Below are 24699 nucleotides of genomic sequence, written 5' to 3'. Positions count from 1 at the left end.
CGGCCCCTCTTGTTGCAGAGCACAGGCTCCAGACGCGCAGGCTCAGTAGTTGTGGCTCATGGGCCTAGTTGCTCCGCAGCATGTGGGATCTTCCCAGACCAGGGCTCGAACCCGTGTCCCCTGCATTGGCAGGCAGACTCTCAACCACTGCGCCACCAGGGAAGCCCGGGGGGAGAACATTTTTATGACCCCTGTTTGTTCCCAGATGTCCCCATCCTAGTATTTGGAGCTTACTCCTACTTGTAAAAAGTAATTACAACACTCCTGTGTTGCTACTTCTTCTTTTACTTTTTGCACATTCTAGTCATTGGTTTCCTTTGTTAGGATGGAATGTTTCTTTGAGAGAGATTTATGTGAAAACAAAAGTTTGGAAATCCTTTGATTGGCCTGGTAGTGCTGGCAGCAGCACACCCCTCACTTATCCTGGGTAGCTGGAGCCCGGGAAAAAAGGGTCAGGTGCCCAAAGGGAGAGCAAAAATTGGACTTTTTAGTTGATGTCTGGTTGGTTATTTCCTTAACCCGTTTGGAGGCTTTCACTCCTAACCACTTTTTTTTTCTGGTACCAGTATTCCTACAGTATTCATGAGAGCAGGTGTTCACAACTGTCCGTCACTCACCTTCAGCTCTGGCCTGATCAAACTTTAGTCAGGCTTTTCTCTTCCTCCCAGACCCCTGAACTTGGCATGCCCCAAGTCTGAGCAAGCAGCAAATGCATGACCACAGCCCAATCGTGCTGTCTGCTTCTACCCACTGGTTGCCTCATTTCTTCTCAAAAGTTCCTGCTAGCCTTCTTACCCCTCCCTATAAAAGTCTTTTTCTGTTTGACAGTGAGATACTTGAAGATCCAAAGCTTGGAGCATTTTTCCCTATTGCAATAGACTTTTGGAATAAAGTCTCTCCTTATTTAAGTCTAGGTTTGTTTTTATTTGACAAAAGAAAAGATTTGACATTAATTTCAAAACACAGGATCTCTGAACTGTGACCCTTGTTGTTCTGTTTGCCTTCCCATCAAGAAGTTTGGTCTTAGGAACTGCCTTTATTGAAATACAGAATTTAAATCTGAAGACGTACTTATGCTTATTAGGAACCATAGGCTTTCTTCTTATTGTTACCACCAGGATTTTTAATCTACTTCATAAATAGAATGTTTTCATATTCTGTCATATCATTGTTTATTTGAATTGTGCTTAACATTTCTGTGTTGTTACTTATTTTCTCTTTCCCTCTGGCCATTTTAGAAGTTGATCTCTCTGTTGGGATAAAAATTTTTTTGTACAGAGATGCAAATGTAGTACATTAGTTGCAGATTTTGGACCAGCTTGACAACTTTTGGCCCAGTTCATAGCACATTTACTCAAAGATGCTTGAGACTGGGAAACAGGTCCTGTGCCTTGGAGAGTGAAAAACATGACCTTTGATTCATGAAAGCCTAATTGTTTACTTGTTTTATGTTTTTAAAATACTGCTAATCATTTACTTAACAGACATATGGTATTGACTATGTACCATGTATGTATTTCTACATATAACTTAGTTTAAACCTCATAAGAACCCTAAGCAATGGGTACTATTGCTATTTGCAATTTTCAGATGAGGAAAAAGAGGCACAAAGAGATCAAGTGAACTGACCATGGTCACAGGTGGTAAGTTGGGAGTTTGATTTTGAACCCAGACTGTCTGGCACCAGGCGCCACGCTATTAACCATCATACTATGCAGTCTTTCTTAATGCCCAGTTACTCATTTCTTTCCACAGTGTTATTAATACAATTATACCTATAAGGAAACTTAGATTCGCTATGAGACTATGGAAAAAAGTTTCAAAAACAATGAAAACAAAGGTATTTTGATTGCCCTTTGCTAAATAGGTTTGTCTTGGAAATTGCATTTGCTGAGATAATGGATATCTTTGTAAAAGTATAATTGACTTCACTAAGCATGAAGTGTTTTTTTTCCAGTTGTCTGATGTCACTGTGTTTCAAAAATTGATCTTTTAATAATGGACTATTTTAACATGACTGTGCTAGGTTTCCCAATGTCAATATTCAGAAGTCATTGTATTATAGCAATTAGAGTATTTCTTTATTGTTTTTTTTTTCTTTCTCTGTGCATATTACAGTGTTTGGTGCCTCCATTAGTGTGTTATAGTTTAACCCAAGAGGTTAAAATCAAAGCGTCAGCTGGCAGTTTTCTTGACTACCCTGGTAATGTTGGCATAGGCTCTCCCCACTGGCACATTTTATTTATCATTTTGAGATGTGAGCAGCTGGCCTGGCAAGGACCTCGTGAGACAGGGAGGTAGACAAAGCAGGCATTGGAGCTACAGATACGTATATTAAGGCATGGAGTAAAATTTGGGAAGATTAGTCAAGGTCAGGAAAGGCAGCCATGTCGCTTAGACCAGCTAGACAAGAAGTTGTGTTAGGACCATTCAGATTCCTGGTTCAAGTGCCTGGTCAATCAGATTGAAAAAAGAAAAGAAGCGAGAGTCCCTTACATTTGGCTGCTCAGACACTTTGTTGCCGGGAAGATCCCAGAATGACTCCAATGAGGTGCACATGTTTAGGATGTTTCTCAGAAGCAGACCGCCAGTTATCAAATCTTATGTAGACTGTAGATGTACAGAGGAAAAAAAATGTGAATCCTAATATACACAGAGAGTGAAAGAGAAGGCAGAAGAGGGATTGCCCATAGTAACACAATTGGTAGTGGCTGTTAGCAACTTTTGTTTTACACTAGGGTTTCTCATTAGCATAAATATTGACATTTTGGGTTGGATAACTCTTTGTTGCTGGAGTTGGGGGGAGCATGTTCAGGGCATTGTAGGATGTTTAGCAGCATCCTTGGCCTCTACCCACTAGATCTGAGTTTGTTTAAATTTTTTTCTATTGTAAACCATGAGCAATGAACACTTCTACATATCTCTTTCTGGGCATGGTTGTGTGTGTTCCTCTAGGATAATTGCCACAAGTAGAATTGCTGAGTTAGAAACTATGCACATTTTAATTTTAATACATACTTGCAAACTGCCCTCCAAAGTATCCTGACAATTTACCCCTTCCCCCATCTGCATATTTGAGTATAATTTTCTCTAGATCCTGACCAACCTTGACAGTATTAAACTCTTTGCTTTTCTGAGTGTGAAAAACTGTACTATTATTGTTTTAATTTGCATCCTGGAGTTAGGCATACTTATATCTGTGTATGTTTATCTGTTAATACCCTTTATTCATTTTCCTATTGGGCTTATAAATTCTTCAGTTTATGTAAATGAGACAGCTATACATTTTGAGTACTAATCTGTACTTTTTATAAAAGTTGCAAATGTTCTTTCTTGTCTTTAAAATTTTACATGGTGTTTTTTATTGTGTAGAAATTTCATTTACACATTTCTCCTAATATTTTCATAGGAGTTCTTAATAGGAGTTTTTAACCTTCAGTTTTCAAACCATTTAAAATATGGTTTTACGTATTGTGTGTGATAGAGCACTAACTTTATTACTATTTTATATAGATAGCTAATGTCCCAACATCCTTTACTGAACAGTTCTTTTTCCTACTGCTGTGAAATAGCACACTAATCATATTCCAAATTTCCATATGCTATTCTGTCTCTCTACTGTTTCAATGTTTTTCAAACTTTTTATAGTGTTACACAAAGTAAGGAACAACTTACTTTGTAAACTGATGCACTACCATGCATGCACGCACACGTCAAGCAACACCCACACCTAATAGATGTGTTACACTTTGATAATTTCTCTTTTCTTACAACCCATTAAAAAACAAATCTGGTGGTAACTACTAAATTGATTTCCTGATCCACTAATAGTTTCTAACTTGCTTCTGAAAAATTCTCATTTATTCCATTAATTTTCTAGGTGTTTTCTAGCAGCACTAACAAATTAATATTAATTTTTGAAACATTATACTTTATACTTTTGTTCTTTTTTTAAAAAATAACTTTTCCTACTTCCTGGACTTTTACTCTTTCATGTGGGTTTTTTGTTTGTAATCAAGTTCCATAAAAAATACTTTTTGGATTTTGACTGATATTTCACTGAATCTATAGATTAATTTGGGGGAGAATTAGTATTTTTATGATACTCTATTGTCACCTGTGATGATTTAGATCTCATTTGACTTAGGGTATCTATTATAGTTAAATTTTTCCATATATATATATAATTTTTAATAAACATTGTATATAATTAAGATGTACAACATAACTATATGGATATATATATTACTACAGTCAAGCAAACTAATTAACATATCATCTTCTCACAGTTATCATTTTTTGTATGTGAAGAATGCACTTGAAATCTACTGTCTTAGCATATTTCCAGTGTTCAATACAGTATTAACATAACATACAGCAGGTGTTAATCATATTTATCATATTGTACATTACATCCCTAGTACTTATTTATCTTATAACTGGAAGTTTGTACCCTTTGGCCACCATCCAGTTTCCCTTCCCCTCACCCCTGCCTCTGGTAACCACAGATCTGATCTCTTTTTCTATGAGTTTGTTTGTTTGTTTTTGAAGTATAATTGATTCCACAACACTATGTTAGTTCCTGGAGCACATTATAGTGATAAGATATTGCTATATATTTCAAAATGATCACCACTATAAGTATAGTTAAGTCTATACCATCTGTCACCAGACAAATGTGTTACATTATTGGCTATATTCCCAACACTGTACATTTCATATTTGTGACTTATTCATTTTGTAACTAGAAGTTTATACCTCCTAATCTCCCTCACCTATTTCTCTCAACCCTATACCCACCTCCCTTCTGGCAGCCACCTGTTTGTTCTCTGTATCTGTGACTCTGTTTCTGTTTGGTTATGTTTGTTCATTTGTTTTTTAGATTCCACATATAAGTGAAATCATACAGTAATTATCTTTCTCTGTCTGACTTATTTCAGTTTGCATAATACCCTCTAGGTCATTCATGTTGTTGCAAATGGCAAGATTTCATTCTTTTTTTATGGCTGAGTAATATTTCATTGTGTGTGTGTGTGTGTGTGTGTGTGTGTGTGTGTATACACCACATCTTCTTTATCCATTCATCTATTAATGGGCACTTAGGTTACTTCCATATCTTGGCAATTGTAAATAATGCTGCAGTGGACATAGGGGTGCATATATCTTTTTGAACTAGTGTTTTTGTTTTCTTCGGAGAGATACCCAGGAGTGGAATTGCTGGATCGTATGGTAATTCTATATATAATTTTTTGAGAAACTTCCATAGTGTTTTCTGTAAGGGGTGCACCAATTCACATTCCCACCAATAGTGCACAAGGGTTCCCTTTTCTCCACATCCTCACCAGTACTTGCTATTTGTTGTCTTTTTGGCAATAGCCATTCTGACAGGTGTGAGGTGATATCTCATTGTGCTTTTGATTTGCATTTCCCTGATGATTAGTGATGTTGAGCATCTTTTCACATGCTTGTTTGCCATCTGTATGTCTCTTTGGAAAAACGTTTGTTCAGGTCCTCTGCCCATTTTTTAATCAGGTTGTTTGTGTTTTTTTTTTTTTTTTTATAATGAGATTTGTAACATTATCTCTATTATTTATTTTATTTTATTTTTGGATGTGTTGGGTCTTCGTTTCTGTGTGAGGGCTTTCTCTAGTTGTGGCAAGCGGGGGCCACTCTTCATCGCGGTGCGCAGGCCTCTCACTGTCGTGGCCTCTCTTGTTGCGGAGCACAGGCTCCAGACGCGCAGGCTCAGTAGTTGTGGCTCACGGGCCTAGTTGCTCCGCGGCATGTGGGATCTTCCCAGACCAGGGCTCGAACCCGTGTCCCCTGCATTAGCAGGCAGAGTCTCAACCACTGCGCCACCAGGGAAGCCCTGTTTGTGTTTTTGATGTTAAGAAAGGTCCGTATACTTTTTTTTTTAAACATCTTTATTGGAGTATAATTGCTTTACAATGGTGTGTTAGTTTCTGCTTTATAACAAAGTGAATCAGTTATACATATACATATATCCCCATATCTCTTCCCTCTTGCATCTCCCTCCCTCCCACCCTCCCTATCCCACCCCTCTAGGTGGTCACAAAGCACCAAGCTGATCTCCCTGTGCTATGCGGCTGCTTCCCACTAGCTATCTATCTTACATTTGGTAGTGTATATATGTCCATGCCACTCTCTCACTTTGTCCCAGCTTACCCTTAAATTTTTAAGAGAGTATTTAGACAGAGGTAAATTACTGTATGATTTAGAGAACATTCTTTTTAAAAGTACAGTTCAGAAACCGAGCAAATGGGTATGGTATTGGAAATGTAGATGTCATGGATGTTTTTATAACACTCTAAAACAGCAGAAATGCATTGCAGTTGTGGAGTTTTGGGGAAGTTGAAACATTGTCCATTGAGTTAAATGGACACATTAGTTTTCTGGCTAACCAAAAAATATTTTTGTGTTAGGGATAAAACTTTCTACGTATTTTTGATGCTTGTGGTTTCCTGACAGGAAGGAAATCAGGCTGCAGAAGCACCAGCAAAGTATAAAAAACAGTGAGATAACAATTAGGGCTTGGAGGATGGCTTGGCAAGAAGAAAGGTTACATTGCAGTTTTAATAGAAGCATTTAGTTGAAAGTATGAATGTTTAAAATATGTTGATCAAGGAAAAAATATTTTTTCTTTTTCATTTATTTTGTATCTATATGAAGTGATGGATGGTCCCTATACTGTGGTAATCATTTCATAAGGTATGTAAATCACAACATTATTCTGTACACCTTAAACTTATATAGTGCTGTATGTCAATTATATCTCAATTAAACTGGAAGAGAAAAATTTTTTTTAATTAAAAAAATGTTGATCACATCATCTAGCATCACATTGATAAATTATAAATTTGTTTCATCTTCTTTTAATGGTTTCTTTCATTTAAAATCTTGGTTCAGTAGTTTGAAAGTGATGAAGAAGTTAATTTCACTGTCATGAGCATTTCATATCTTTGAGAGTTGGTTGTGAGAATCGGGACTCAGTCACACCTAAATTTGAGATTCTCTGCTGTTATTATCTTGATGCATGATTTTGGGCAAGATAGTCGACCTCTCTTTGCCTCAATTTTCTCATCTATGAAATAGTGATGAGGATAATGGTACTTACCCTGTAGAACTGCTGTGAAGATTAAATGATATAATCAATGTATAACTTTTAGCAACATAACATGATAACTTTTGTTATACTCCCCAATGAGATAAATGGTGAGAGGGAGGAAGTGTGTAATTATTCAGCAATTACTATATTACTAATACTTTTCTTATGATAGTTCATTTAATCCTTTCTACTATCTTATGAAATATGTATTGTCCCATTTTATAAATGGGGAAACTGAGGTGTCCAATATAAATATACTTTGTTTTGCCCTGTAAGTAACCTCAGGCACAGAGCCCCTGACATTGGGCTGCTCTCTTGTGAAATGGGGGAATAATTCATATTCTAACTTAGGAGGCTCCAGTGAACCACATCACCAAGAAGAGCATGGTGCCCTGGAATCACCTTCTGGAATGTAAATATCTCTATACTGTTTCCTGCTAGGGGTGATAATGCAGCTACATCTCCCTGCCAGTTCTCCCCAGGAAAGTTTGTCATCAGCCTCACCAGGTGCCAAAGAAATAATGCAAGAGTCAAATAGCCTTTTCTGGGTGCTCTGAGCGCCGGAGCCTCTTACAGCTCCATGCCCTGGAGCGAGGCCTGGGCCTCCTCGTTCTGAGCAGGGGAACCCTGCACGAGTTAGACTTGGGTTGAGCAGCATCCAGCAGGAATCAGCTCAGCTCAGACCTGGGGAGGAGACTCACAGACGTCTACAAAGATTTTATTCCTAAAGCAGAGTTTTGCCAGATGTGAAAGAGTCTTTTGTAGAGTTGAGTGATGGTCCATCTACCACGTGTCCTAGGCATTTTGACCTCCTGAGGCCTCTTCTTTCTTTATAAGCTAAGCTTTCCTTTCATACACGAGGCAGGGAGATAAACCAGACCAGTTCAGTCTTCAAAGGAGCCATACAGTACCAAGAAAGGCTGTAACTACTATGAGCAGAGACTGCAAAAATGCAGACCCCTCCACATGCGTGGAATCGTGCAGTGTTTGTCCTTCTCTGGCTGCCTTATTTCATTGGGCCTGGTGTCCTTGGGGTTCATCCATGTTGTGGCATATTGACAAATAAATTTCCCCTTTTTAAAGGATGAGGGATGTTCCATTGTTTGTATATACCACATTGTTTTTGTCCGTTCATCCACTGACGTTTGGGTTGTTTCCACATCTTGGCTATTGTGACATGAAGTATCTAAAACAGTCAAATTCACAGAAGCAAAGAATAGAGTGGTGGTTGCCAGGGGTTGGGGAGGAGTGGGAAATGGGGAGGTATTAGTCAAATGTCTAAGTTTCAGATAAGCAAGGTGAATAAGTTCTAGAGATCTACCGTACAACATTGTGCCTACAGATAAGAGGGTAGGTCTCGTGTTACTACCACGAATTAAAAAAAAAAAAAAGTATACTTTTTTTTTGGCAAATGAAAGGTATCTAATCAGAGTAGAATAATAATCTGAGTTTTACTTTAGAAGGACAACTTTGGTGTTGTTAAATAAAAACATGTAGAGGAGGAGAAACTGTAGCCAAGAGAAGTTAGGAAGTCATTTTTCTCATCCTGGTGAAAGGTAATGAAGGTGTAGGGGAGGAAAAAGTTTTCCTTGACCCTCTTAGAGTCCCTAACTGGGTCTGAAAGTTAAACTGACAAACATAGTTTAACAGGATTAAAGCATACAAATTAATTTAAGTTTTATGTGACACAGCATCCTTCATAAGGAGAGGAAGACCCAAAGAAACAGTTAAATCTGAGTATTTTTATGCTAGGCTTGATGAAGAGTGGAGAGTCGTGGGAGAATCTGATAGATCAGAGAGTATGAGATAAGTGTAATAAACTGGGGGAAATGTAGCAAATCCTATTTGTTAGAATTCTTCTATGTGTCCCTTTGTCTTCGGAGATAAGGATGCTCCTTTCCCCCAGGTATAGGGAAGGCACCTGTCCCATGAAGGTTTTATGACCTGTTTCAGGGGAGAAGCGCAGGGGGAATGTCAGAGTGACCTTTCTGCTTCTGCTATTTTCACAAACTCCTTCAGCTTAAGACATTTAGTATACCAAGGTGCCATATTTTGGGGGTAGCGTGTTCTCAACCCCATCAAAGCCCTACAGTAAGAAGAGCTGGAGACAACTGAGCAAATCTGATTGACATTTCAGAGGTAAGAATCGACTGAATTCTACTGGATGTGATTTAGTCTTAGGGGTCAGGAGAAGAGAAGGCTAATGCGTCTCCCTCGGATATTTTGAGTTTGAAGAACCTTTGGGATATCTAGGTTTACATGCTCAGTAGGCAACTGGAGCTGTGGGCCTGGGGATCAAGAAGGAAGTCTTGAATGGAGCCAAGAGTTTTACAAATAAAGGATATTAGAAATAATAGTTGAATCCAACATGGGAGTGTCAAACAGAAAAGTAAAGAGGCCAGAGAGCAAAGTCCCAAGGGAGACCGACATTTAGGGGTAGTTGGAAGAATTGGTGTGGCTAGCAGAATGTTAGGATCATGAAATAGGAGCGAAGTAAGGGGAATTGCTAGGAGTAGGTAGTCTCTGGCAACATCTGATATTTCAGAGACATCAAACAAAACATGAGCTCTGAAAAGAGGTCATCAGGTTAAATAGGCCATTTTTAACCCAAGAGAAAGCACTTTCTGTAATGTGGTAAGATACTAGAATATGCTGTACTGAAATGAGAACGTGGGTGAGGACAGAGACTGTGTGTAGAAAACTCTTAAGAAATTGGCTAACGAAGTAAGTTTCTTTGACAGACAGCAGACAGGACTGTTTTAAGGCTATCATAGAGCTAAAGATGAAGTGAGGAAAATTTATAGAAAACAGAAGCTCAGAACCAAATACGGCAGATCTTGAAACATTTTCTCCTATTACTAGTACCTAGTATAATTTCTGCATGTACATATGCTGAAATGTATAAATCCCTTCAGTTTTACTGACTCAATTTTTTTTCCCTGTATAATTGAATTTTGTTAAGGTCTTCCCATAGCTAGGGTTTTTGTTTTGTTTTGTTTTCCTTTTTGGGCATAAAATTCAATTCAGCAATTTTGGAATTACACGAGCAGTTATTTCAAGCATGTGCTCACAAAGCACTTCACACTAGTTGTACTCCACTGCTGGCAAAACTTTGCACGTAGTCATTGCTTAAGGAAGCATTTTTGTGAAGTTTTAAATGTAACTAAAAGTGATGTCATGCTATTTTAAGTTCTGTTTTTTTTTCCTTCTACATTTTGGCTCTGCATTCTACTTTTAATGATACTATACTATTGAGCGTGAGATGGAGAAATGTGTTTATATAATGCAGTGCCCTCTCTCAAACACAGCCCTTTCCTTTCCATTAAAAGTAACCATCACTGTTCTGATTTTTGTATAGTCACTTCCTTGCTTTTTAAAATTGTTTTATTACATAGGTGTATATTCCTGGGGCGCAGTGGTTAAGAATCCGCCTGCCAATGCAGGGGACACGGGTTTGAGCCCTGGTCTGGGAAGATCTCACATGCCGCGGAGCAACTAAGCCCGTGCACCACAACTACCGAGCCTGTGCTCTAGAGCCTGCGAGCCACAACTGCTGAGCCCACGAGCCACAACTACTGAAGCCTGAGTGCCTAGAGCCCATGCTCTGCCCCCTTCCACTTTACTTTTTTTTTTTTGGACAAGATTACTTCTTAGGTAGTGGGGTGTTCCTCTTCCGGAGACACACAATTCTGTTTTTGATTGCAGTAGTTGATGCAAAATGACTGGATTCATGATTCACCAGGGTTTCCTGCATCATTGTACTGTATGTCTATGATTTCTTCATTTATTTGCTGGAATTCTATAAAGTTATCTTCCCTTATTATTTGGTTACCAGTGGTACATTTAGTATAGGAAGAGCAGTGTGCTTACTTGATATTTTTTTCTTTACCACTGTTCAAAATTTTAAAAGGCTGGCTCTAAGTTGGATATATATATCAATATCTATATCTACATATTTATATATAGATATATCACCTAATGGCTTTGTACTGATATTTCAAAGGCAGTGAAAATTCAGAACTGCAAGATGTTTATTTAAATTCTTCTGTCTCACGACTGTATCTTTATCCCATCCCTACAAATTCTTAAGGAGTAAGAAGACTGGGAATGACAGAATTAGTATATCACACAAACCTACATTACACACAAAACTTTCTTGTAGTAACTACCAATAACATGATTACTGAAAGGAGCTGAAACAGTCACTCCTTTCTCTCCTTACTAGTTTGTTTGTTTCTACGGTTGTACTGCTTCTACACTGTCAGAGCACATGGCACTTCTTTAAACAGTACTCTTCCCCCTATATCCTTGTCAGCTAGTGAGTTTAAGCAGATTAAGATCACAGCGTTAGGCTTCTGTGATTCCATTACTGTTGTAACAAAACTTTTCTTCAGCTGTGCCTATGAAAGAAAATAATAAAGGGAACTAAATATATGTTACAGAGGAATAATTCTTCAAAGGAATATTACATTAGGAAACTGTTGATATAGCACTGTTGTTATATTAGGAAACTGCTGATATAGCCCTATTGTTGATTATTTAAACTTTTTTATATCTTGGATTTCCCCTAAATGTAACTTTTACAACATCTTTTTGTTTGTTTGTTTTCTTTTGTGGTTAATAGAACATTCCAATATGCCAGTCGAAAAAAATATCACTTTAGAAAGACCTTCTAATATAGAACTCACATGCCAATTCACGACATCTGGAGATTTGAATTCAGTAAATGTGACTTGGAGAAAAGGTGATGAACTACTTAAGAATAATTATCTCATCAATGCAACAGGAAGCATCCTGTATACCCAATACATGTGAGTAAACAAAATTTTAACCTGTATGGCTAGATGAAATTAAATTCTAAATATTTTCCTGACTGAGCATTCTTTCCTTTGCTGTCACTTGAATGTTATGCTAATATTCTAATTTGCACATTTACAAAATTTTTTCATCTTTAAATTTTGATTAACGGCTGAGTCTTTCATTTTCATTAAGGAGAGTTTTTTGAGAACTAAGCCTGTATTAATAACTTAAATTATCTTTAGGTTCACCATCGTTAATAGCGAACAAATGGGAAGTTATTCTTGTTTCTTTGAAGAGAAAAAGGAACAAAGGGGCACATTTAATTTCAAAGGTCAGTACTAATAATTTGTAGAGTAATAACTTTAGCATTATATTCTTAGAATTCTAAATCCTCAAATTTGTTGGGAAGAAAATATCTAGTTTTTGTGCTGAAATAAATCTTTACCATTATGTAAAGGTCTTGGATCTTATGCCATCGTCTAAAATCCTGTTGTGTTCACAAAATAATTGTTGTGGTAAAAAATAAACAAATAAATCCTCAAATTTTAAAATTATTATTACAATACTAAAAATACAGCTGAAAAAAAGGCATCATGTGCTTTCTATTGAATCATAAGTGGTGACCTTGAAAATGGAGCTTCACAGTGTCTTCCCAGTGCTCCCTCCCCCAGTTTAAAACACAGGTTTTAGTTTGAAAGACCAGGCTGCCAGGTTATTTGTACCTCTCTTGTAGTAGTCTCTTGAATTTATTTATTTATTTAGCCCTCCAAATTCAGACCTTTTATAATACTCCTCTAGGTGTCTGAGTTATTGCACTCCTAGACTGTGAGAATATGCTTTGGTGTTCTGGATCAGTGGCTCCAGAACTTGGGATTTTAGGAACCCATAAAATTTAAAAATAATTTGGAGATGCACAAAGGTTGCCTGCTTTTGATTTCATCAAGTAAGGACAAACCCCAGAATGTAATCCACAGTTCTCCCCCATAGGAAAAAATAAACTCAAAGTATTTTACTCTTACCATCATTAAACCAAAACTTTAAAGGTCTCAATCTCATAATAAAGACGTTGTTCAAGTTGGGTAATTATCTTCATGAAAAACCCATATTCTCTGATAGATAAGTGAATGTCACTGTCCCTGCTGGTATTTGGGAAATGCAGTCTGTTGCCATATTAACTATCTTGGGCTTTGCTTCACATTAATTTCCCAGCACACATGAGAAATTGTTTACTTTTTCCTAAAAATTGTGAAATCCAGCTAGCTGCTATGACAAAATACGAATTCTATCCCCACAGTCCCATCAATAGCAGAATGGCCTGATTCATCATTGCCATGATTTAAGATGGTCCCCTCCTTAATCCCTCCCTATAGTCCCTCTGCACTCAGACTCATTTCCTTCATGTGGTTTTATAAATATTCCTACTGGGTAAATATAATAAATCCTTGTATTTATGCACTTTGGTCTCTGCAAAGGCAGAAACTATTATCATCTTTTGATTATTTTGATCATGTACATTCTCTTTTAAGCTTCTTTCCTCCATTTGCCAAATTTAACCTAGTGAAGGATAGATATATCATATACATTTCCTTCCCTTATTCCTTTTCTTACCTTCCCTTTTCTTTTTCTTTCCTCAGTCTTTTTCTCTTGCCCCTGCCTTGCCATCCTAATGAACTAACAGATACTAAACACATGGACACACATACACACACACAAACACACAATCCTAGTACACATTTTATGTGTCTCCTTTAAATGTGTAAAGAAGGCCTACAGGTCTTGAGGAAATACTCATCAAATCTTGAGGCTCAAAGTGCCTCTAGGAGATTCAACTTTAAAAATTGCTTTTTCCCCTCTTCTAAATAGCACTGTTTTCTAGAAATATGTACTAGTCATGCCTGTTCAAAGTTTAAATATCAAATATATTACATTTTTTCTTATTAGCACTGTTATGATAAATTACTTAAATTATTACTTGGAAGTGATCATTCTAGTCTCTAATGTGAAGATTAACAGAAGCATTTTAGTTTTCAGTGTACTAATAAATTTAATGCCAAGTAGTCTTAAAGAAGGCCTCTTGATCTGTATCTATTTTGAGTAACTAGGTTGATGCTGGCTGGTGTCAGAAGCACCTACACAAGGTCTAGGTTTGAAATCAAGTGCTTGGGGAATGCAAAGAGCCACTGAATATTTACTTTTTTGCTTTTTTATAGTTTTCTTAAAGCAGTTTAGTTCAGTTTATTTGTTTTAAATGCCCACTTAACAATGTAACTTTTAAGTATGTACTATATCTTAAAGATTTTTATACAATTAATAAGTTGGGCCCTTCCAGATTTTCTTTGGTAAAATAATAATTCTCTTTAATTTATCTAAGTTGAATATGGCTTGGAGGAATCATTTCATTTGAGTACGATTTAAAGGCATCTGCAGAACAATTCATATTATAGTTATTATTTAATTAGATCTTGTAAGGCTTCTAGAATGGTGTATATATATTTTTTTTACAAATATCCTATTTTACTCTTTCTCCACATGGATTGCTTATGGCTTTTCCTAAGAGGATTATCTTTTCAATTGAGTGTGGATGAAAAGCCTGTTTTATCCTCCCTTTAAAACTGAGCCAAAAAAAAAAAATTCTGCTATTGATCACATGAGTCAACTAAAGTGCATGAGCCTGAGTCCTCAGAACAATTTATCAGCAAAGTCCCTCCTTCTGCCTTTATGGGAACTGGTTGACTTATTACTACAAGATTATAAAAGGGCCTCAACATCACTGATTAGTACAGTGTGGAAAAACCTGCTGACTCTGTGTGTTTGGCTGTTGATGACAGTAGAGGGGAGAAAGCAAAAGTCACACTGGAAGCTTGCAACTGCTAATGTCACTGACTGCCTTTCACCAAGAAAGATGGGTGATGGTCTGCAATGTTTTTTAGTAGTAGGTCAAATATTCTGAGGTAGATACTGAAAATTTCTATAATAACCATCAATGTTAAAATCTCTTAGTAAAAAGATGCAGAAACTTAGTTGGTAAAGCATAAGTAGTAGGACATAGAACTTCCTGGAAGACATGGTGAGATTCTGATAGTACCAAGTGCTATGAAACCTGCCTTGGCCCAGCCATCTGTCCTCACTGGGAAGCATCCAAGGAGTCAAATGGAAGAGCAGAGTAATAGAATCAGTTTGAACTTAAGCTTCAAACCCCAGTGCTAAAACCTAGTTAGTTGTCTTTGACTATATGGAAGAATCTTTTTCCTAATTTGATAACACCTAAACATCCTTGAGCCAAAAATGACACAGGCTAATGTTTTCTAGTCCATAAATATGCAAATATAAATCTCTAAGATTTACAACTCCATAGGGTTTTCACTTTCACTGAGTAGTTCCTAGACACGCATCTTCCTAGACACTAGTCTGAATCAGCAATTTCACCATCTTTAAACTTGAATTCTTTCAACCCCAAGATTCTGTGTGTCCTACTTTATCCAGAGTTCCAAAAGGTCAAAAGGACACATTAGAATGCTCTATCACTGTCCTCCTATTCATAAATATTTCTAAACATAAGCAGAAGCCCAGAACCAACTGTTACCTCTGGAGAAGTTTGAACAAATTAATGTTCCACTGTTATCAGCCATATAACGCATAATAGAGCAGTGTTTAATGTCATCTTGGCCATTAGTTTAGGGCATAGTCAAGGAAACAGAAGAGATGAAAAGAAAATAGAATGTGGGTTTTGTTTCCCTGTGGCATCCCTCAGTCACTGTCAGTTATCTGCAGTCTGTACCCAAATCTTAACATTTAACTGGGATGGTTTAATAGCATACCCATGTGTTCCTCACCCAAATCTCAAAATACCCAAGATTTTCTTGAAAAGCACCCTTCAGCTACCTGTTATACTTCCCAAGCCTGTGCCTCTTAGAGGCATACTGCAGACCAATGTATCTTCTGGCATGTTTTCCCCCTCAAATGTTACCTTTCTTCTACTTTTGATTCTTAGCTTGTGGGTGGATTTCAATATTTTGATCATATTTCAACACACATTTCCCTGCTGAAGCATGATTTCCAGAAAGAAGCATGCTGAAATTGAGAAACAGGATAGATATCTGGGAGATCCATAAGCTGGGAAAGCAGAAACTGTGCCCTTAACTAGTGCTCAACAAAACCAGTTTTGCGGTCTGCCTTCAAAGCAGTGTTTGTTTTAAGGGGAGCCTAGCCTGGCTCTAGAAGTACTGCACCAGAGCCACACTATCAAAAAGCAGTGCCAAATATGTACACGTTGTACCTCTCCATGTGGAACTCAAGAAGGGTGGCTCTGCTCCATTGGAGGTTTGGAAGGAACCTTGTGGCTTCAGAAAAGAATCCCTATTTTAGCCAAGCTCAAATCTCTACTTAATCTGCAGGCCTTTAGTTGAGGCCTCTCCTAAAGTAGGGTTGATCTTTCCAAGTGGGACATTATCCCTCAAGTGCTTCTGTGTTCTCATACTTCATTTAGTAATAAAACCACACCAGATGCTGGGAATATTGGAATGAAGTATGATTAGAAAGTGCTCTTAAGCCAATAGTGTTTTGTCAGCAGACCCAAGAACAACTCCATTCTCACCTGGTGCAATCATTCCTCTTCACAACAAATCTCAAATGTGGAAATATACACAAAACAGAGACACCAAAGAAAAGTAACATCTTATTATTGGCCAGCCTTGGCCACAAACCTCGCTGAAATCCTTAGATGGCTTCTTTTTTCTCAGTTAGGTCTTACTAACCTTAAACCAAAGCAGAGTCATCTATTCTTTCACAGTCCAAGCTCAATTTGGTACTTACTACTCTCTAGATAGGAGGATATACCCTCCTGAACCAGAAGACACATGCTGAGCATGAGGCTGAGTTATTTACATCTCCAAATTCCCAGCCCTAGAAAACAAGACCCAATCTGTGCCCTGGAATATGACCAATCCAGGACTAACTTCCTCTCTAGGACTGGAAAACTGGAGGGTTGAATGAGAGGAGGGAATTTAAAACCGAGATCACCAAGGACTTCTGTCCAGACCACTGCCCAGACTTCTGCTGCCTTTGCTTCCAGTGTCTAGTGAGAAAACTAGCTTTACCATAAGAGAAATGAAACAAAATATGATGTTCTGTGGCTCAGCCTAATTTAGGCCTTTAACATTTTGACATTTAAACTTATTGTCTTGTTTTTCAGGAACTTAAAATATAGTTGTTATGTTAATATCTCAGTACGTATGGTCAACCTTTTCTCTTAGATCCTAGAGTTGCTTCCACTTTTCTTATATTGGTTCCTCCATTAGAGTGCTGTCTGGGTCTACAAATGGCCCTGAAGGGGTAGCCGCAGACTGAGGAAATTGAACCAAACTAATTTTTATTATAAAAAACTTTTATTATAAAAACATGTGTATATTATTTTAAAATTTAGCTTATGGTGTGTCAAAGTATTACTTGCTTTATTCTCGCCTTTTCTTATTAAATCCAGTATGTGGTGAATGGGCTATTTCCTTTTTATTCTTAGGTTTTATAATAATATGTAAAGTTACTATTGCATTTGTTCTTTCTGCTCCATATACTACATAGGTCTGGAAACAATAATTTCTTTTTAACTTTTAACTGATTTCATTTCTTTTTATGGTAAGGAGCGGCAATTAGGTCCCCTGATTGAAATTGTTCTAATTTATACTTAAATTGTAATCCTTATACAAACTTTTTTTTTCTTTTTTTTTTTTTGCTCACAACTCACACACACACACTGTATTATATTTTTACAAGAGATAAATAAACTGACACCAAGCATTGTAAATGGATGACCGCTACAAAAGCAACAATTTCAATCACCACACACGAAACACACTCATACTATGTCATAATATTGACATTCAGTCCAGTAATCCTCCACTGTAACAGCTCCTTTACTTTGCAGTGAAAATTGATTTGTATATTTTTTGCCTCTGAGTCCTTGTGGGATTTTTTTTTTTTATTCAAACAAAGTCACAAAAATTATAATCATCCTCATCAGTTCACTCAGTCCCCTGTAATTAATTTTCTTTTCATCTTGATCTTTTGTTAGCACTTTTATGAATTCATCAGTTTTCCATTAGAGTTCTGAAAATGCTTATTCATTCAGTTCAGCAGTACAGTCAGTTACCAGAAACCTGTACTTGTCAGAGTCTTTTCCATGAATTCCTTGAATATGAAACCCTTTTATAGGAACATTTTTGAAAAGCATCAGAGTACACCCAGAACTGTCTGTAAATGACCAAAGACTTAAAAATGACCACGGTTAAAGATTTGATGAAAGTTCATAATAATGCAATTGACAAGGAAATTTAGTTATTTCTGAGATATACATTTTAAAGTAATAACTAGAATTATGACTTATAACATTATACCAGAACATATAAGATATTTAAAAATTTCATGTAATGTCTGAAACATTTATATTAACATATTTCCATACAAATAACCCAATGAAAGTTTAGTATTAGTTGTTTTTTTGTTTTTTTGTTTGTTTTTTTATACTGCAGGTTCTTATTAGTCATCAATTTTATACACATCAGTGTATACATTCAATCCCAATCGCCCAATTCAGCACACCACCATCCCCACCCCACTGCGGTTTTCCCTGCTTGGTGTCCATACGTCTGTTCTCTACATCTATGTCTCAACTTCTGCCCTGCAAACCGGTTCATCTGTACCATTTTTCTAGGTTCCACATATATGCGTTAATATACGATATTTGTTTTTCTCTTTCTGACTTACTTCACTCTGTATGACAGTCTCTAGATCCATCCACGTCTCAACAAATGACTCAATTTCGTTCCTTTTTATGGCTGAGTAATATTCCATTGTATATATGTACCACATCTTCTTTATCCGTTCGTCTGTCGATGGGCATTTCGGTTGCTTCCATGACCTGGCTATTGTAAATAGTGCTGCAATGAACATTGGGGTGCACGTGTCTTTTTGAATTATGGTTTTCTCTGGGTATATGCCCAGTAGTGGGATTCCTGGATCGTATGGTAATTCTATTTTTAGTTTTTTAAGGAACCTCCATACTGTTCTCCATAGTGGCTGTATCAATTTACATTCCCACCAACAGTGCAAGAGGGTTCCCTTTTCTCCACACCCTCTCCAGCATTTGTTGTTTGTAGATTTTCTGATGATGCCCATTCTAACTGGTGTGAGGTGATACCTCATTGTAGTTTTGATTTGCATTTCTCTAATAATTAGTGATGTTGAGCATCTTTTCATGTGCTTCTTGGCCATCTGTATGTGTTTGGAGAAATGTCTATTTAGGTCTTCTGCCCATTTTTGGATTGGGTTGTTTGTTTCTTTAATATTGAGCTGCATGAACTGTTTATATATTTTGGAGATTAATCCTTTGTCCGTTGATTCGTTTGCAAAAATTTTCTCCCATTCTGAGGGTTGTCTTTTCGTCTTGTTTATGGTTTCCTTTGCTGTGCAAAAGCTTTGAAGTTTCGTTAGGTCCCATTTGTTTATTTTCGTTTTTATTTCCATTACTCTAGGAGGTGGATCAAAAAAGATCTTGCTGTGATTTATGTCAAAGAGTGTTCTTCCTATGTTTTCCTCTAAGAGTTTTATAGTGTCTGGTCTTACATTTAGGTCTTGAATCCATTTTGAGTTTATTTTTGTGTATGGTGTTAGGGACTGTTCTAATTTCATTCTTTTACATGTAGCTGTCTAGTTTTCCCAGCAACACTTACTGAAGAGGCTGTCTTTTCTCCATTGTATATTCTTGCCTCCTTTATCAAAAATAAGTTGACCATAGGTGCGTGGGTTTATCTGTGGGCTTTCTATCTTGTTCCATTTATCTATGTTTCTGTTTTTGTGCCAGCACCATATTGTCTTGATTACTGTAGCTTTGTAGTATAGTCTTAAGTCAGGGAGTCTGATTCCTCCAGCTCCGTTTTTTCCTTCAAGACTGCTTTGGCTATTCGGGGTCTTTTGTGTCTCCATACAAATTTTAAGATGATTTGTTCTAGTTCTGTAAAAAATGCCATTGGTAATTTGATAGGGATTGCATTGAATCTGTAGATTGCTTTGGGTAGTATAGTCATTTTCACAATAGCGATTCTTCCAATCCAACATGGTATATCTCTCCATCTGTTGGTATCATCTTTAATTTCTTTCATCAGTGTCTTATAGTTTTCTGCATACAGGTCTTTTGTCTCCCTCAGTAGGTCTATTCCTAGGTATTTTATTCTTTTTGTTGCAATGGTAAATGGGAGTGTTTCCATAATTTCCCTTTCAGATTCTTCATCATTAGTGTATAGGAATGCAAGAGATTTCTGTGAATTAATTTTGTATCCTGCAACTTTACCAAATTCATGGATTAGCTCGAGTGGTTTTCTGGTGGCATTCTTAGGATTCTCTATGTATAGTATCATGTCATCTGCAAACAGTGACAGTTTTACTTCTTCTTTTCCAATTTGTATTCCTTTTATTTCATTTTCCTCTCTGATTGCCGTGGCTAGGACTTCAAAACTATGTTGAATAATAGTGGCGACAGTGGACATCCTTGTCTTGTTCTGATCTTAGAGGAAATGCTTTCAGTTTTTCACCATTGAGAATGATGTTTGCTGTGGGTTTGTCATATATGGCCTTTATTATGTTGAGGTAGGTTCCCTCTATGCCCACTTTCTGGAGAGTTTTTATCATAAATGGGTGTTGAATTTTGTCAGAAGCTTTTTCTGCATCTATTGAGATGATCATATGGTTTTTATTCTTCAGTTTGTTAATATGGTGTATCACATTGATTGATTTGCGTAGATTGAAGAATCCTTGCATCCCTGGGATAAATCCCACTTGATCATGGTGTGTGATCCTTTTAATGTGTTGTTGGATTCTGTTTGCTAGTATTTTGTTGAGAATTTTTGCATCTATATTCATCAGTGATATTGGTCTGTAATTGTCTTTTTTTGCAGTATCTTTGTCTGGTTTTGCTACTAGGGTGATGGTGGCCCCATAGAATGAGTTTGGGAGTGTTCCTTCCTCTGCAATTTTCTGGAAGAGTTTCAGAAGGATGGGTGTTAGCTCTTCTCTAAATGTTTGATAGAATTCACCTGTGAAGCCCTCTGGTCCTGGACTTTTGTTTGTTGGAAGAATTTTTTTTTTTTTTAAACATCTTTATTGAAGTATAATTGCTTTACAATGGTGTGTTAGTTTCTGCTTTATAACAAAGTGATTCAGTTATACATATACATATGTTCCCATATCTCTTCCCTCTTGCATCTCTCTCCCTCCCACCCTCCCTATCCCACCCCTCTAGGTGGTCACAAAGCACCAAGCTGATCTCCCTGTGCTATGCGGCTGCTTCCCACTAGCTATCTATTTTACATTTGGTAGTGTATATATGTCCATGACACTCTCTCACCCTGTCACATCTCACCCCTCCCCCTCCCCACATCCTCAAGTCCATTCTCTAGTAGGTCTGTGTCTTTATTCCCGTCTTGCCACTAGGTTCTTCATGACCTTTTTTTTTTTTTTCTTGGATTCCATATATATGTGTTAGCATTACTGTATTTGTTTTTCTCTTTCTGACTTACTTCACTCTGTATGACAGACTCTAACTCCATCCACCTCATTACAAATACCTCCATTTCATTTCTTTTTATGGCTGAGTAATATTCCATTGTATATATGTGCCACATCTTCTTTATCCATTCATCCGATGATGGACACTTAGGTTGCTTCCATGTCCTGGCTATTGTAAATAGAGCTGCAATGAACATTTTGGTACTTGACTCTTTTTGAATTATGGTTTTCTCAGGGTATATGCCCAGTAGTGGGATTGCTGGGTCGTATGGTAGTTCTATTTTTAGTTTTTTAAGGAACCTCCATACTGTTCTCCATAGTGGCTGTATCAATTTACATTCCCACCAACAGTGCAAGAGTGTTCCCTTTTCTCCACACCCTCTCCAGCATTTATTGTTTCTAGATTTTTTGATGATGGCCATTCTGACCGGCGTGAGATGATACCTCATTGTAGTTTTGATTTGCATTTCTCTAATGATTAATGATGTTGAGCATTCTTTCATGTGTCTGTTGGCAATCTGTATATCTTCTTTGGAGAAATGTCTATTTAGGTCTTCTGCCCATTTTTGGATTGGGTTGTTTGTTTTTTTGTTATTGAGCTGCATGAGCTGCTTATAAATCTTGGAGATTAATCCTTTGTCAGTTGCTTCATTTGCAAATATTTTCTCCCATTCTGAGGGTTGTCTTTTGGTCTTGTTTATGGTTTCCTTTGCTGTGCAAAAGCTTTTACATTTCATTAGGTCCCATTTGTTTATTTGTGTTTTTATTTCCATTTCTCTAGGAGCTGGGTCAAAAAGGATCTTGCTGTGATTTATGTCATAGAGTGTTCTGCCTATGTTTTCCTCTAAGAGTTTGATAGTGTCTGGCCTTACACTTAGGTCTTTAATCCACTTTGAGTTTATTTTTGTGTATGGTGTCAGGGAGTGTTCTAATTTCATACTTTTACATGTACCTGTCCAATTTTCCCAGCACCACTTATTGAAGAGGCTGTCTTTTCTCCACTGTATATGCTTGCCTCCTTTATCAAAGATAAGGTGACCATATGTGCGTGGGTTTATCTCTGGGCTTTCTATCCTGTTCCATTGATCTATATTTCTGTTTTTGTGCCAGTACCAAACTGTCTTGATTACTGTAGCTTTGTAATATAGTCTGAAGTCAGGGAGCCTGATTTCTCCAGCTCCATTTTTCGTTCTCAAGATTGCTTTGGCTATTCGGGGTCTTTTGTGTTTCCATACAAATTGTGAAATTTTTTGTTCTAGTTCTGTGAAAAATGCCAGTGGTAGTTTGACAGGGATTGCATTGAATCTGTAGATTGCTTTGGGTAGTAGAGTCATTTTCACAATGTTGATTCTTCCAATCCAAGAACATGGTATATCTCTCCATCTATTTGTATCATCTTTAATTTCTTTCATCAGTGTCCTATAATTTTCTGCATACAGGTCTTTTGTCTCCTTAGGTAGGTTTATTCCTAGATATTTTATTCTTTTTGTTGCAATGGTAAACGGGAGTGTTTTCTTAATTTCACTTTCAGATTTTTCATCATTAGTATATAGGAATGCAAGAGATTTCTGTGCATTAATTTTGTATCCTGCTACTTTACCAAATTCATTGATTAGCTCTAGTAGTTTTCTGGTAGCATCTTTAGGATTCTCTATGTATAGCATCTTTAGGATTCTCTATGTATAGTATCATGTCATCTGCAAACAGTGACAGCTTTACTTCTTCTTTTCCGATTTGGATTCCTTTTATTTCTTTTTCTTCTCTGATTGCTGTGGCTAACACTTCCAAAACTATGTTGAATAATAGTGGTGAGAGTGGGCAACCTTGTCTTGTTCCTGATCTTAGTGGAAATGGTTTCAGTTTTTCACCATTGAGGACAATGTTGGCTGTGGGTTTGTCATATATGGCCTTTATTATGTTGAGGAAAGTTCCCTCTATGCCTACGTTCTGCAGGGCTTTTATCATAAATCGGTGTTGAATTTTGTCGAAAGCTTTCTCTGCATCTATTGAGATGATCATATGGTTTTTCTCCTTCAATTTGTTAATATGATGTATCACGTTGATTGATTTGCGTATATTGAAGAATCCTTGCATTCCTGGAATAAACCCCACTTGATCATGGTGTATAATCCTTTTAATGTGCTGTTGGATTCTGTTTGCTAGTATTTTGTTGAGGACTTTTGCATCTATGTTCATCAGTGATATTGGCCTGTAGTTTTCTTTCTTTTTGACATCTTTGTCTGGTTTTGGTATCAGGGTGATGGTGGCCTCGTAGAATGAGTTGGGGAGTGTTCCTCCCTCTGCAATATTTTGGAAGAGTTTGAGAAGGATAGGTGTTAGCTCTTCTCTAAATGTTTGATAGAATTCGCCTGTGAAGCCATCTTGTCCTGGGCTTTTGTTTGTTGGAAGATTTTTAATCACAGTTTCAATTTCAGTGCTTGTGATTGGTCTGTTCATATTTTCTGTTTCTTCCTGGTTCAGTCTTGGAAGTTTATACCTTTCTACGAATTTGTCCATTTCTTCCAGGTTGTCCATTTTATTGGCATAGAGTTGCTTGTAGTAGTCTCTTAGGATGCTTTGTATTTCTGTGGTGTCTGTTGTAACTTCTCCTTTTTCACTCCTAATTCTATTGATTTGAGTCCTCTCCCTCTTTGTCTTGATGAGTCTGGGTAATGGTTTATCAATTTTGTTTATCTTCTCAAAGAACCAGTTTTTAGTTTTATTGATCTATGCTATTGTTTTCTTTGTTTCTCTTTCATTTATTTCTGCTTTGGTCTTTATGATTTCTTTCCTTCTGCTAACTTTGGGTTTTGTTTGTTCTTCTTTCTCTAGTTCCTTTAGGTGTAAGGTTAGATTGTTTACTTGAGCTTTTTCTTGTTTCTTGAGGTAGGCTTGTATAGCTATAAACTTCCCTCTTAGAACTGCTTTTGCTGCATCCCATAAGTTTTGGATCATCGTGTTTTCATTGTCATTTGTCTCTAGGTATTTTTTGATTTCCTCTTTGATTTCTTTAGTGATCTCTTGGTTATTTAGTAACGTATTGTTTAGCCTCCAACTGTTTGTGTTTTTTAAGTTTTTTTCCCTGTAATTCATTTCTAATCTCATAGCGTTGTGGTCAGAAAAGATGCTTGATATGATTTCAGTTTTCTTAAATTTACTGAGGCTTGATTTGTGACCCAAGATGTGATCTATCCTGGAGAATGTTCCGTGTGCACTTG

General features: G+C 37.0%; 1 protein-coding gene across 1 annotated transcript in view; it reads left to right on the top strand.

Annotated features, from left to right (window-relative positions):
- EMB (embigin) overlaps positions 1–24699 on the top strand; it is a 48486-nt gene that overhangs the window by 11879 nt on the left and 11908 nt on the right. The window contains exons 3-4 of the mRNA XM_061187771.1: positions 11751–11937; positions 12169–12257. Coding sequence (XP_061043754.1) covers positions 11751–11937; positions 12169–12257 — 276 coding nt within the window. The remainder of the gene's footprint in view (positions 1–11750; positions 11938–12168; positions 12258–24699) is intronic.

This window comes from Eubalaena glacialis, chromosome 4 (genome assembly GCF_028564815.1).
Source record: "Eubalaena glacialis isolate mEubGla1 chromosome 4, mEubGla1.1.hap2.+ XY, whole genome shotgun sequence".
Lineage (NCBI taxonomy): Eukaryota > Metazoa > Chordata > Mammalia > Artiodactyla > Balaenidae > Eubalaena > Eubalaena glacialis.
Note: the sequence above shows the minus strand (reverse complement) of the source record. Positions and strands in the feature narration are given on the sequence as shown.